The sequence below is a fragment of the Watersipora subatra genome, chromosome 11 (genome assembly GCF_963576615.1).
Source record: "Watersipora subatra chromosome 11, tzWatSuba1.1, whole genome shotgun sequence".
Lineage (NCBI taxonomy): Eukaryota > Metazoa > Bryozoa > Gymnolaemata > Cheilostomatida > Watersiporidae > Watersipora > Watersipora subatra.
Window position 1 is genome coordinate 13,437,627 of NC_088718.1, and position 14,207 is coordinate 13,451,833.

The 14,207-nt window shown below is 39.7% G+C and overlaps 1 protein-coding gene across 1 annotated transcript; it reads right to left on the reverse strand.

The window, feature by feature from the left end:
• Positions 1–3,964: 3,964 nt before the first annotated feature.
• LOC137407821 (uncharacterized) lies at positions 3,965–9,511 on the reverse strand. The gene has a single exon (XM_068094201.1). It carries the CDS (start codon positions 9,509–9,511, stop codon positions 3,965–3,967), a length of 5,547 nt encoding a protein of 1,848 aa, XP_067950302.1.
• Positions 9,512–14,207: the final 4,696 nt, after the last annotated feature.

Here is a 14,207-nt window from a genome sequence, read left to right on the forward strand (position 1 = left end):
CTAATGAATCTTGTGGGCTATTAACTAGACCAGCCCATCATATACGGAGTGCCTGGTTGATAGATACGGATAACTGGTTATGACTTTATGGCTTGTCTTTGCAGTGGCTTGTCAAAAAGCAAATAAGGAGTGACTGTTATGCATGGATGGGTGCAGTGATGTAAGAACTAATGCATTCTAAAGGTGAAATCTAAAGCCTGGTTCCCGTATACGTCGCAAAGCACCGGTGACAGCACCGCAGGCTATTAGCGGTGAAATGAGAACCTACGCGCCGGGTACCACCGAGGACTGCCGGTAGTTGCCGGCGGCGCAATAGTTTAGCGCTGTTCAAATTTCGCAAAAGGTCGTAGGCAAAATCTTCCCGAAATGCACTGTACGGGTGAAGGTCACTATTATAGAAACGGCATGGCGAGCGAACATTTTATTTGATTGCGCGATTATGTTTAGCGATGCAGCTTTTATGTGAACCGATGCTGCCGAGCCTAGCGTCGCAAGCGTTTTGCTGCGCAAGTTACCGCCGGAGTCTCGCAATCGATATGAGAACCAGGCTTTAAGGTGCGCTGGTTAGCGTCTATTCCAGCACACGCTTACTCTATGGCGTTTTGTACCACTTCAATTTTATTGGTAGATTCTTTCGAAGCTGAAAACATTTTGCGTATTTTCAAATTATAGAAATTGCACTTTTGCAATAAATCTATCCGCTTTCACTATAAGTGTAGCACAAGTGATATGAACTACTATGCGTATACACATACCATTCCATTCAAGAGTCCGTAATTCAACTTAATAGTCCTTGAGGTAGGAATCTTCTTGCGTCTCATGAAATTTTGAGCAATGATAACCTCTTCGAACTCACCTGTCAACTGCCTAGAACTTTTAAAGTCAACACTCAGTTTAGACAGTTAATAGCCATTGTATCACTATTCAATATATGATATAATAATAATAACTATGTAACAATAATAATAACGGCAATATTAATAGAATATGAACTCAAGCATTTTCATGTTTTCATCCAAAGTGATAGATTCTAGTACTTTAATATGAACTTGCATAAAATCTTAGTAGATTTTATGAAAACTTTATTAGTATTTTTGTATAATTTGCGATTGTTTTTGATGTTTGAGGTGATATGACCGCCACAATGTTTCAAGATTAAAATCAATGAAATTTGATCGTGGTTAAAACGCTCAGTTCAAGTGAAAATGCGATTATGACTTTTATAGTTGCAAATAGATGACAGAATAGAGACCTGTGTTATACTCGTGTTATAGGTATTAATTACTATATTTGCAGAGAGCTTAGCATGTTGGTCTGGTGGTAGGAATAATTATATTTTATCAGCACAGAGCAGCACTTATATATCGATGGCAGTATAACAGGAAGTATTTATGAATAGTAAGGTGACATCATGGAGTAGTAAACAATGAATCATTTGCATAGGGAAGGTATGCTGACAAGATAAATAAACAGCACATAAAATGATTCAGTGTTATTGACAACCCTACAATCTGTAATGCTGCAATTTGAATGCAATAGCCAATGTCACCTATAGCAATGATAGCCACTATAGTGACACTATTTTACACGTACATGTATTTTTCTTCTGGAGGTTTTCATTGTGATCAAGTTTTTTCAATTTTAATCTTAAAACATCCTGGCAGTCAGATCACCTCAAACATCAAAAACAATCCCGAATGATGAAAAAATACTGATACTTTCTGATAAAATTTACCAAAATTTTTTGTAAGTTCATTTTGTGTAAAATTTTGTGTTGAATTACAGTACCATTCTGTGGTGCCAGATAAAGCTACTCTGTGTCAAATTGCTGTACGATTTGACTTCTATCTTCTGGATGAGGTGGATATTAATGCTATTAATATAAGGCTATAAGGCTATAAGGCTATAAGGCTATAAGGCTATAAGGCTATAAGGCTATAAGGCTATAAGGCTATAAGGCTATAAGGCTATAAGGCTATAAGGCTATAAGGCTATAAGGCTATAAGGCTATAAGGCTATAAGGCTATAAGGCTATAAGGCTACTCTTCTATGCATGTAAGATTTAAAGCATAAAACCAAAAACTGTTAGCCTTTTTTAAAGATTCAAATTTTAAAATTTTCACACTACCAAAGTTTAATCAATTCTCATTCATTTTAATGACCTCCGTTCAAAAGGCACTTAATGTTTAGCATACAAAAATTTTTACAGCTATGTTTGGTATATTATGGGAAGCCTGGAGCATAAACCTTCTGCTAGTATAATTATGTACAACACGTTTTTGTTGTTTACAGTATGTAAAATAACTCTAAAAGTAGTGAAACTACTTGACTTTAACAGTATTAAGGCTTCTTAATGCCCAGAACTCATGCCAAAAATTATTTCAATGTCAAAGCATTACTTGTTAGATGAAAAGATGTGGATGATTTAAAATGCTGCATCTAACATTGAAGTGATATAAGCCTAGGCAAATGCATTTGTTGTGTTGTGTGGTGCCCAGTTTCCAGGTACAAAAGCGTTATCTCAGAAATGCACCATTTCCAATAACCACCTTATCAAATGACTATGTAAAGGCAAGAACACCTTCGATTTTCATGGATCTTTAACAACTCTAGCCATTGATCATATTTGGCATATGTGCATATTGAAACATGTACATAAAATAGGCTGTCCAGAGAATTTAGTGTTAATTTGCATTCAACAACGTAAAGTGAGCGGATCAAATCAGATTCATGTCTGCTACTCGATGAACCGATTATTGAATATCAAAGAATTGTACTATTCAGATTGTGAATAGCGAAGTAAGGCGGGACCATAGACCTATTAACTATACTAGACTGGGCAATGCAAAGCCACAGTGTCCTACCTAAATAGCCACATTCCTCGCGACGTAACGTCAACGCTTTGTTCACTCGCAGCTGGTCAGGCAAGCGAGTCATCATTGTTTACATTGAAAGAATGGCTGAGACAGCTTTGTTGCTACATGTAATTCGACATAACTACTATAGCAATTCAGTTGGCTAAATTGCTAGATAGGCTTAGATTCACTGATGTGAAATGACTTGACTAAGGAAGTGTTACTCTGTAATGCTCTTTATTATTATTCTCCAAACATAATGGTCAAAACACACCGTGAAGTCTGCAATAGAACAAGTAGCACTAAGCAAAATGCTCACATGAGCTATAATTGCAAATGAAAACTGCATGTATAAATGAGACATAAATGCAACTGTGACAATTACATAACAGCAATTACAGAGTAAATAATTCAAAGGTAAAGCATCAAATATAATATACAAAATGTAACATACCTTTTGCCTCCTTAGCACTTAGCTTTGAACAACTGGTTAAACTTTAACTTTGCGTAGCATACATATTGACAATAAAATGATAAAGCATAAATTTCTAAAGAGAATTGCATCTGGTCTGATGCATTGCAAATTTCTAACTGATTGAGCAGCCTGAAAGTATCGCCGGCAGCAAATGGGACACAGGTGCTGTCGCGCTCCTACTGGCCCCACCCGAAAAGGTCCCACGCCAGAGCACCAATCAAAACTGGGCTATTCGGAAGAACGGAGGAAGCAAGAGCCCAGCAACGGCTGGTCAAGCAAGCACCAACTGCCCACCTCTATGACCTGACAAGAACTCATTTCTGACCACAATACACTGAACTAATGGCGTGTATGTGAACACATTTTATTGTTCTAAAGTGTGAGTCAGCAATAAACAGCAGGTGGCATATAACGTAAAAACTTAATGAAACTACAGGCAAAAGCTAGAAATACAAGCAAGAGTTACAAAATCACTACACTCCCACCTAAATTTTGCTGACAAAAATTTATAACATATTCAGTTAGTGGGAAACAGATTGCTAAATATAATTGTAATTGCGCGAAGACATGCAAGCTTAAAATATATGGTTATATAAGGCTAGATAAGGGTACATAATACAAGCGTAATAACGTATTAAGGTTTTGTAGACTGCCCTTGTTCTTTTAGGCTAGAGTCCTGATTCTTATATTTTCGTTGAAGAAGCACTAGTTTTTGAATGGGTCTTCTAAGGTAAACTGCTGTAGCGAGAGGTATTCCTTTACAGTCAAGGTGCTTGTTGCCCAGTCTTATAGTAACATTTCTCACTAGACCATCCGTACCTGGGTGTACCTCCTCTACTACTGCTATCTGCCACTGGTTGCGTGGTTTGTCATTTTCTGTAAGTAAGACCAAGTCTCCTTCTGCGAGATTCTCTTTTGCAGTAGTCCACTTTTGTCTCTTGGTGATGCTAGATAGATAATCGGTTTTCCAAATATTCCAGAAGTCATTGGCAAAAGATTGTACTCTGCGCCAACGAGCTCTGCTATAAATATCTTCCTCTGAGAAATCTCCTGGTGGTGGAGCAACTTGTGATGCTTTTTGGGTCAGCAGATGATTAGGGGTAATAACTGTGCTATTTGGGTCTTCAGAACCAGCCGCTGTAATAGGTCTACTGTTAACAGTGGCCATTGCTTCATATAGTGCAGTTCTGAGCATAGTTGTATCCATTCTCCCGGCATATTTAAGGGAAATCTCATTTAGCACTGAACGAATACTTCTTATCTGCCTCTCCCACACCCCTCCTTGATGGCTGGCTGTGGGCGAAGTCATCTTGAATTCTATCTGGTGCTGTTTCATGAAGTCTTTTGTCTTTTTGTCACTCATTATCTCTAGTTGCCTCTCGAGCTCATTTTTGGCACCGACAAAATTAGTACCATTGTCGCAGAATATTAAGCTGACTGGGCCCCGTATGGCCATGAAACAACGGAGTGTGTTTAAGAATGCATCAGTGGAAAGGTCGTCTACCACTTCCACGTGGATGGCTCGAGAGAACAAACAGGTGAACAGTACGCCCCATCGCTTCAGCTCTGAGCGACGTTCTTTAATTTGAAAAGGGCCAAAACAATCTACTCCTACGTTAGTAAAGGGAGGTGTATTTTCTACTCGTTCAGCTGGTAAGTCTCCCATCATCTGTGTCTCTGTGAAGCCCCGAAGGCGTCGACATATAGTACAGTTCTTGATGATCTCTTTCGTAGTCTTTGTACCACCAATTATCCAAAAGCCATTCTGTCTTGTAGCACTTGCAGTGTAAGCTGTGCCAAGATGATGCGCCTTCTCATGAATGTCTCTTATCATCAGCTTTCCTAGATGGCAGTTTCTCGGTATTATGATAGGATGCTTCTCATCTTCTGTGAGTACTGTAGACTTGTTGGTTCTCCCACCGACACGGAGTAGACCTTTTGTGTCTATGTATGGGTTCAGTGGTAACAAATTACTCCTCTTTGGTAGTTGATTTTGTGTATCCTTTAGCGTCAATAAGTCTTGTTTAAAGTGATAGCATTGAGCGATCTTTATTACTACTTCTTGAGCGCTTTTTAAGTCTTCAAGGTCAGGTGACTGCAAATTTTTCCAAGACCTTTTGGCAGCCATCTGTCGTAGGTAGGCAATAGAAGTTACCAGCCTTTTGAGAGAGCTAAATTTGGTGAAGCTATGGTAAATTGTTTCCTGTTGCAGCTTAGTAGTTTTAACACCCTTGAGCTGTTTTACCTCAGGATCTTTGTCATCGATAGGCGTTCTACTCGGCTGTTTCTCGAATTGGTCTTTTAGGTTGTGGCATTTCAGGAACTTGGGCCCGTTGAGCCACATAGAAGTTTTTAACTGGTGGCAGCCTGTGCCACGAGATGCAATGTCAGCAGGATTTTCTCTACTGCTTACGTGATGCCACTGCTGTATGCCCGAGCACATCTTTATCTCACGTATACGATTAGCGACATACACGTGGAACCTCTTCTGCTCGTTAGCCAAGTAAGCTAGGACTATTTCCGAATCTGTCCAAAATTCTTCACTGTCCACTGTAATGTCCAACTCTCTGTGAAGTATCGCACTCAATTGGGTGGCCATGACAGCGCCTTGCAGTTCCAGCCTAGGCACGGTTGTGATTCCTTTACTTGGAATTACACGTGATTTGGCCAACAAAAGGCTGGTGTGGATGTCATTGTTTTCATTTATCAAACGTATGTATGAGCAAGCGCCTATGCCATCCATGCTCGCATCACAAAAGTGATGTAGCTCCCTTCTTTTTACTGTTCCAAAACCAGTAGGCTTAATACATCTGGGGATCTTGATAGTGTCAAGCATATCCAGCTCTTGAACCCATTTTTTCCAAGGTTCCTGAACATCTTTAGCAATGGGTTCGTCCCAATCGGTACCTGATTTATTTACTTTTTGTAGAATTTTCTTCCCTACTAATGTGTAGGGTGCTAAAAAACCCAAGGGATCGTACAGTTGGCTAACCGTTGAAAGTATACCTCGTCTGGTTGATGGCTTCTGCTTGATTCCGCTGTTTGTAAACCTCAGCACATCTTTGTTGACAGACCACTCAAGACCAAGTGTCCGTTGCGCTGGCAAGTTATCACTATAGAGGTCTACGTCCTGGATTGCTCTCTCTGTGTCTGGTAGTTCTCGTAAAGCTTCCATTTTGTTGGAAACGAATTTGTGGAGTCTCAGATTGCCCTTTTTACAAAGGTTTCTTGCCTCCGTGATGAGTTCTATAGCTTCAGCTGTAGTGGAAACACTTGTTATCCCGTCATCTACGTAAAAGTTTCTTTTTATAAATTCTGACGCTGCTGAAGTCTCTTCATGTTGGTCTGCTAACTTTTGCAGACTATAAGTGGCCACAGCTGGGGATGATGTTGCGCCAAACAAGTGTACCCTCATGCGGTAATCCTTGATATCACCATCCTTTCCAAACCACAGAAATCTCAAAAAATCTCTATCTTCCTTGTTTACATAAAAATTGTGGAACATTTTCTCCACGTCACATGCGATGGCTATGGGTTCTTTTCTGAACCTCAGCAATATTCCCAACATGTTATTTGTCAGATCAGGTCCCTGTAAGAGATGTTCGTTTAGCGATGTGCCACCAAAGGTAGCACTACAATCGAACACTACCCGGAGTTTTTTCTTTTTTGGATGGGTGACGGCAAAGTGAGGTATATACCAAACATGTCCACAATTAGGCGGGTCGTTGATTTGCTCTGCATGGCCTCTTTTCAACAAGTCCTCCATAAAGGAATTGTACTCTTGTTTGAAAGAGTCGTCTTTATTCATCTTTTTCTGAAGTCCAAACAGTCGTTTTTCTGCTTGTATACGGTTATTGGGTAGGAAAGGTTTGAGCCGAAAGGGTAAAGGTGCTTCAAGATAACCTTCTTCGTTTGTGTGAATGCCGTGTTCCATTATATCTAAAAACTTTAGGTCGTCCTGTGAAACCATCAAGTTCTCATCGCTGTCGCTGTATGTCGTTGCTGTAGCATTTGCTCTGGTCATATTTTCTTGATGTTGATAATTCTTTCTCTTGCCTCCAAGTATGGTCCAACCTAACATGGTTTTCTGTGCGAATGGTTCTCCAGCTTTGCCCAAAACGGCTTCTAGCGGTGCAAAGGCTTGAGGGCAATCGGCTCCTATCAGCATACCAATTGGTATGTCCAGTGGTGGGGGAAACTTCTTAGCGTGATCTTTCAAATGAGGATACTTCCCGACATTAATCTTGTTAGGTATGTTCTTGACATTTCCGGTCAGTTTGTCCCAGCCATAGGCCTCAACCATAGCATAGTCTTTTTGCTCGTAACCTTGTATTCTGATGTTTTTGTACTTATGGATGGTTGTGGTGGACTCTCCATTCAGGGTGTCCATTGTCACCGTTTCCACAGTGTGCTCAGCGTTGATAATTTCAGCGGTTTTAGTAGTCATGTAGGAAGAATCAGATTGAGTATCTAAAAGAGCGTACACTAGTGCTCTTTTGTTGGGGTCAGCTGCAGTAGAAACATAGATGGGCACAACCATACTCATTATGCCCTCTTGTACGCCTGTTGCTTTAACGGCTTGCTTTGTGGGGTGATCTTTCGCAGACCTTTGTGCTTCGTTCTCTTCTTTCGCTTCTTCAGTTTTCTTTAGCATTCTGCTCTGATCCGTGGTTTGACTCCTAGCCTTAAATTCACCAGGTTCTTTGTGTAGAATTGTGGGGTGCCTTTTGTTACACTTTTTGCAGGTGGCTCTTTTTCCACATTCTTTAGATCTATGCCCGTTATGGAGGCAGCCCCAACATAGCTTGTGCTCTTTTATAAAGGCTTCTCTTTTCTCATCAGTCATCCTTGAAAGAACAAAGCACTCGGACGTAGGGTGTGGCTTCGTACAATGAACGCACATCTCTCTTGTAGAACTGGTATTAAAGGTTCGAAGATTTCCAGACCCAGGGTTGCCTTTAGGCTTCCTTTTAGTTTCCCTACTTGTGCTACAAAGTTTCATCAGAGGCTCATCAGCCACTTCTGTATGGTCTACCACGAAGTCCACAAACTCTGCAAACTCAGGGTATTTTTGTTCAGCTTTTCTCTTTTCTTTGACTTTTCTAGCCCAGCTTCTGATAAGCCAATCAGGCAGTTTTGCTGCAAGATTTTCATTTTCCTTGCTACCGCTGAGAGACTCTAATTCCGGCACATTTGCCATGGCTGATTTCACGTGTAGTAGAAAGTCAGCGTAACTTCGCAATTCTGTTGAATCTCTGACTCCGATTTTAGGCCAGGCTGCAAGTTTGTCTCTTAGCGCTCGGTCAACATTATGCTTACTGCCGAATCGTCCTTTCAGTTCTTTTCTAGCATCTAAATATGCTTTCTCTGTATTAGTGATGAAGTGGCCACTTATGGCATCTTTGGCTTTACCTGATACGTAAATCTTTAGGTAACGAAGAGGTTCTTTCCCTGTCAAGCCCTCAGACTCAATGAACGAATCAAAATCTATCTCCCAGTCTTGAAAGCTTATAGGGTCGCCATCGTATACTGGTGGAGCTGGTGTTGACCTTCTGGTAGCCTTCATCGTGGTGATCAGACTGTCCGCCAGCTCTTTAACAGGATTCAAGTCTCTGTTTTGAGAAAATTGGCCTGCTGATTGGGTGTCGACTTGAATGATTTCAGCTGATGGAGATGCACGGGTGCTCAGATTATGCTGAATCGTGGGAAGTGCCGTGATTTGTGTGGGTGTTTCCTGGATCACTTTCATTTTTGCCATAAGCCTGTTAAACTTTGTGAGTTGTTCATTATACGCTTCAGCTGTTTGTTGAAGTGCTAATTCCTCATCTGCAAGTTCATGAGCAAGCCTTTGGCGTTGCTCTAGCAATTCTTGGAGTTTCTCTCTCTTTTGTTTTAATTCGGTACGAAATGCCGCGTACATGTTAGTGGTTGTTTCATCAACTGTGTTCTCAGTAACAGTTTCCAGCTCTAAATACTTGTCATTTACAGATTGTAAACATTCATCTATATCACTACAAAATTTCTCAACAGCACTATCTTCTTTTTTCTCCAAATCATCAAAAAGAGATTCTACTAACTCTAATTGCGTCACTATAATATCAGCCACTTCCTTATTGAGAGAAGCTGCTTTGATGCGCTTTGATTCGCGCCTGTGCTTCTCTATTACACTATCACTATCCATGTTGAAAGGCAAAGCTTAAATCAGGTGCAGACTAAATTGCCTAAATTAGCTGACTCAAGTGACTGACAATATACCTATGGCTCGTAAACGGTAAAGGTATTCCGTTTGTTTCGAAATGACAGTCTAATATTTCTTGTGGTTATATCATGAAAACTAATTAGTGACTCAAGCACTACTATTATTTAATGACAATAACAATGATGCACTTGTCGCGCCCACTACACTTTGAGTTTCTTACGTATCAATTAACAGTGTTTACGCTCAGAATTCTTATGCTTAGAAATGATTCAGGCAACCCACAAAGAGCGAGCAGCGTACCGCCAAACCAAGCCGCGGGACAAGAGTCTGCAGAAACCAAGGCTGATGCAGCCAAGCACGAAGCGACAACAGGCAAAAAAATGCACACTTGCGCGACTATTACGTTCAGCCTGCTCAATTTACAATTTGTTTAAAATTGGTACAAGTACACACAATATACCACAAAAGGGAGGCACTTTGACACAAACTAAAAAACAGCTTTGAATAATGCTCTATCAGATCAATGGAAAGAGTGTCAGAGAATATTCTCTAATACATAAGTGTACTTATCTAAGATTTGGTAAAGCTCTCCTGAGTTGTCTCCTCTATTACCGATAGAAATGTTTATTTGCTATTGCAATTGTCTCTTTATTACGAGTGAATCGTCTCTGTATTTCTCCAAGGCAAGACGTTGGATACTTAGGAAAATTCTGTACGCAGTAGGTAGACACGGGGTCTCTGTAGGTAACTGTACGCCGTAGGTAGACACAAGGTCTCTGTGGGTAGACTCTAGGTCTCTATAGGTAGCTGTAGGCTGTAGGTAGACACTGGGTCTCTGTAGGATAATTTCTTCAATATTCTTCTCTTAGGCTTGAAACTACTGCCACGTTTAGGCGGAAGACTTCACTATAGCAATTCAGTTGGCTAAATTGCTAGATAGGCTTAGATTCACTGATGTGAAATGACTTGACTAAGGAAGTGTTACTCTGTAATGCTCTTTATTATTATTCTCCAAACATAATGGTCAAAACACACCGTGAAGTCTGCAATAGAACAAGTAGCACTAAGCAAAATGCTCACATGAGCTATAATTGCAAATGAAAACTGCATGTATAAATGAGACATAAATGCAACTGTGACAATTACATAACAGCAATTACAGAGTAAATAATTCAAAGGTAAAGCATCAAATATAATATACAAAATGTAACATACCTTTTGCCTCCTTAGCACTTAGCTTTGAACAACTGGTTAAACTTTAACTTTGCGTAGCATACGTATTGACAATAAAATGATAAAGCATAAATTTCTAAAGAGAATTGCATCTGGTCTGATGCATTGCAAATTTCTAACTGATTGAGCAGCCTGAAAGTATCGCCGGCAGCAAATGGGACACAGGTGCTGTCGCGCTCCTACTGGCCCCACCCGAAAAGGTCCCACGCCAGAGCACCAATCAAAACTGGGCTATTCGGAAGAACGGAGGAAGCAAGAGCCCAGCAACGGCTGGTCAAGCAAGCACCAACTGCCCACCTCTATGACCTGACAAGAACTCATTTCTGACCACAATACACTGAACTAATGGCGTGTATGTGAACACATTTTATTGTTCTAAAGTGTGAGTCAGCAATAAACAGCAGGTGGCATATAACGTAAAAACTTAATGAAACTACAGGCAAAAGCTAGAAATACAAGCAAGAGTTACAAAATCACTACAACTACTAAAGTACACAAGATATTGGTTTAAAATTTTAGATGCAAAGCTTATACACTATGCTTTTCCTACCCTGCAAATTTGTAAACATAAACTTGAATATTTCATATGTAAAGTGCCAGTAAAAATGTATATATCTATTCAAAAAATATTGCAAAATTATCAATGTTGCCCTATGCTATGGGCTAACATATGTCAGATAGCTAGGTGTACAAACAGATTTCAAATGCATACACACTGGTAAATGGTACACTGATTGCAGTCTGCCATGAACATAAATGTTGAGTCTTAGGTGTTATGCAAACAGCATCAGAAAAATCGTAGAAAACAAACGACAATTGGTACACTTTTCTAGACATAATTATTGTGACAGGCTACACATGACTAAAGACGACCGTTCGGCTGAGCTTTGATCTAAGATTACTTTTGTTAGCTGCTACCTTTGCAGCCTCATGGTGAATTCTAATTCTGACATCTGGATGTGATAGTTTTAACTAACGCTGGCTGCGCTGTGACTTGAGCATGGAAATTCTTGATGCAAATTGCTTTGTAAAACAAATAAAAGAGTCTTAGTGACCACCAGCTTGTGTATGTCTGCAGTGATTCCTTGAATAGATTCCTTGAATATTCCTTCCAGAATAGATTATACGGCAGTGTGTCGACTTACAAGGAAGTCGACACACTGCCGTATAATTCTGAGCCTAGACATATCTTTGTGATGACAGGATGAGGTGTAAACAGACCACCTCTATCTTTTACACTGATTAGTATCAAAACATCCCTGGTGCGTAAACCTGGACAGGAGGCTATAAAGCTGGTGCAGTCATTGCAGTTGAGTTTTAAGCTCCGTACCACATAACCTGCTAAATAAATATTATATGTTAATATTATTATAAAAAGTATATGTATCAACCGTAAAATAAATTTACCTACATCTCACTGATCCGCTGCAGGATTATTTCAAACCACTTTGCTACCTGTATATCTGTTCTATACACTAACAATAAGTGAAAGTAGCTAATACCAAAATACATGTACATACATAAATCATGTACCACAATATGGGCAGTCATGCAGTTTAGCACATGCAGCAAGGCTGCAATGTGTGCCAGATATCTTGTTTTGTAGAAAATTTGGAGGAATTGGTTGTAGTTACCTACCGATGTACTCCACTATGTCCGAGACAGATTTTGACAGATTGATTTCCAGCCGTTCGCTTGATTCCAAATAATCATGGAAGTCATCGTCAATTTCTACAATAATTTTTCTTCGTTTAGATGAGGGAAGTAGGGAGCAGGAGCCATCTGAGCTATCACAATCAGGACAGTTAGCACTCGTGCTTGGTGTGATGTCTGTTTTCACTAGTCGAGCTCTCAGTACAGATTTGAAGCTACGGACATCTGGATTATTGTTGAAACCTCCCTTGGCCCGAATCTTTGAGGACAGTCTTTCTATATGCTCTTGTCTAAGCTTGTACAGAGGTAAATATTTGGCCTCGCGAAATGTTTGAAAAATTTAATTCCCTATTCCAAGGTATGAGGTACGCTTATGTAGAGGGTCGGGAATGATCTCTTCAGATTGCTTGGCGGCTGTTGGCTCTTCATAGCAAAGTGAAGGGTCCAGGACTGGCTCATTGCGGTCTGGTGGAGATGATTTAGATAGTGTCGGTCGGCATAACAGTCGTCTATGCTTTGGTTGAGTCGGTTGTAAATATTTTCGCGGAAAATCAAATACCCTTAGTACAGCAGTAGGTTCTAGTATGGCAGTCATCACCATACTCATTTACTAGCCCATGTCTACCTGCCATGGTCATGAAAAACTTCATGAAATGTGAAACACTTTGTCTACTTTGCGGTTGGCACCTCTTTGTGCAAAGCAACTTTTCAAATATTAGTGCCAGCAATGAACTTTAGGAAAACATTTTGGAATAACTATTATTTGTATGCATATCTCGAAAAAATCCGCAAGATTCCTTGCTCTTCATATCTAGGTACCTCTCACAACCACCCTTGAAAACAATTTAAGTAAAATTTACCTTTGAATCATTTCCAGTGCTGGTAGTTGCTCCACTCTCCATGGCTTCCTACTTAAAAATATGGCTTGGACTAGGCAAAGTGAACAAAGGAACAAAGTGAACATAGACCTATTTTTTGATGCTGTTTGCATAACACCTAAGACCCAACATTTATATTCATGGCAGACTGCAATCAGTGTACCATTTGTAGAGTTTTGCTAGATACTAGCGTGATAAGTTTGGAGTTATAGCTCACTGGTCTATTTTAGATATGTAGATCGTGAAACCTATACAATGGATAAAAGCATTCTAATTAGTGGAATATTACTACACAAAGTAAAAAGCATAAAATGTATAAAGCATTATGTAGAAACATATAACATGCAAGAAAACTGACAAATAGTACAGAATAGCAAGAAAAATGACATATTATGTATAACATCTATTTCACTAACCTTGTGCCTCCGTAATCACATTACTAGCATACTAGCGTCACATTCTTTAGTCTATTCGCTATTTGTGAAAAATAGCTGTAAATATGTCAGGTAAGTCTTATCTGCTTAGACTCTAAAACTAAACTAAAAACAAGACAAAGAAAAAGAGCGGCAACAAACAAAATTTGGTGACCCAAAAGCAGCGCTATCATTGGTCATCATCATTAGACCACCCAAGGCAACCGGTGCAGAGGACAGGCTGGCTGTCCATGAATCACCACTGAGGGTGACCAGAGTGCGCAAAAACTAATGACCAAAGCAGTTATAGGAATGTGAGGCAATGCTTACTAGGCTCTTCACACTCCCATCTAAATTTATCAAATTTACTAAAATAATATGGTCCCAATGCTCTTTAAAGTTTTGATTTATTGAATATATGATTGCTAAAATACTCTACATATAATAATCATGCTATTTGATTAAGCTACACTAAATCTACTATAACGTCCAAAGCCACAT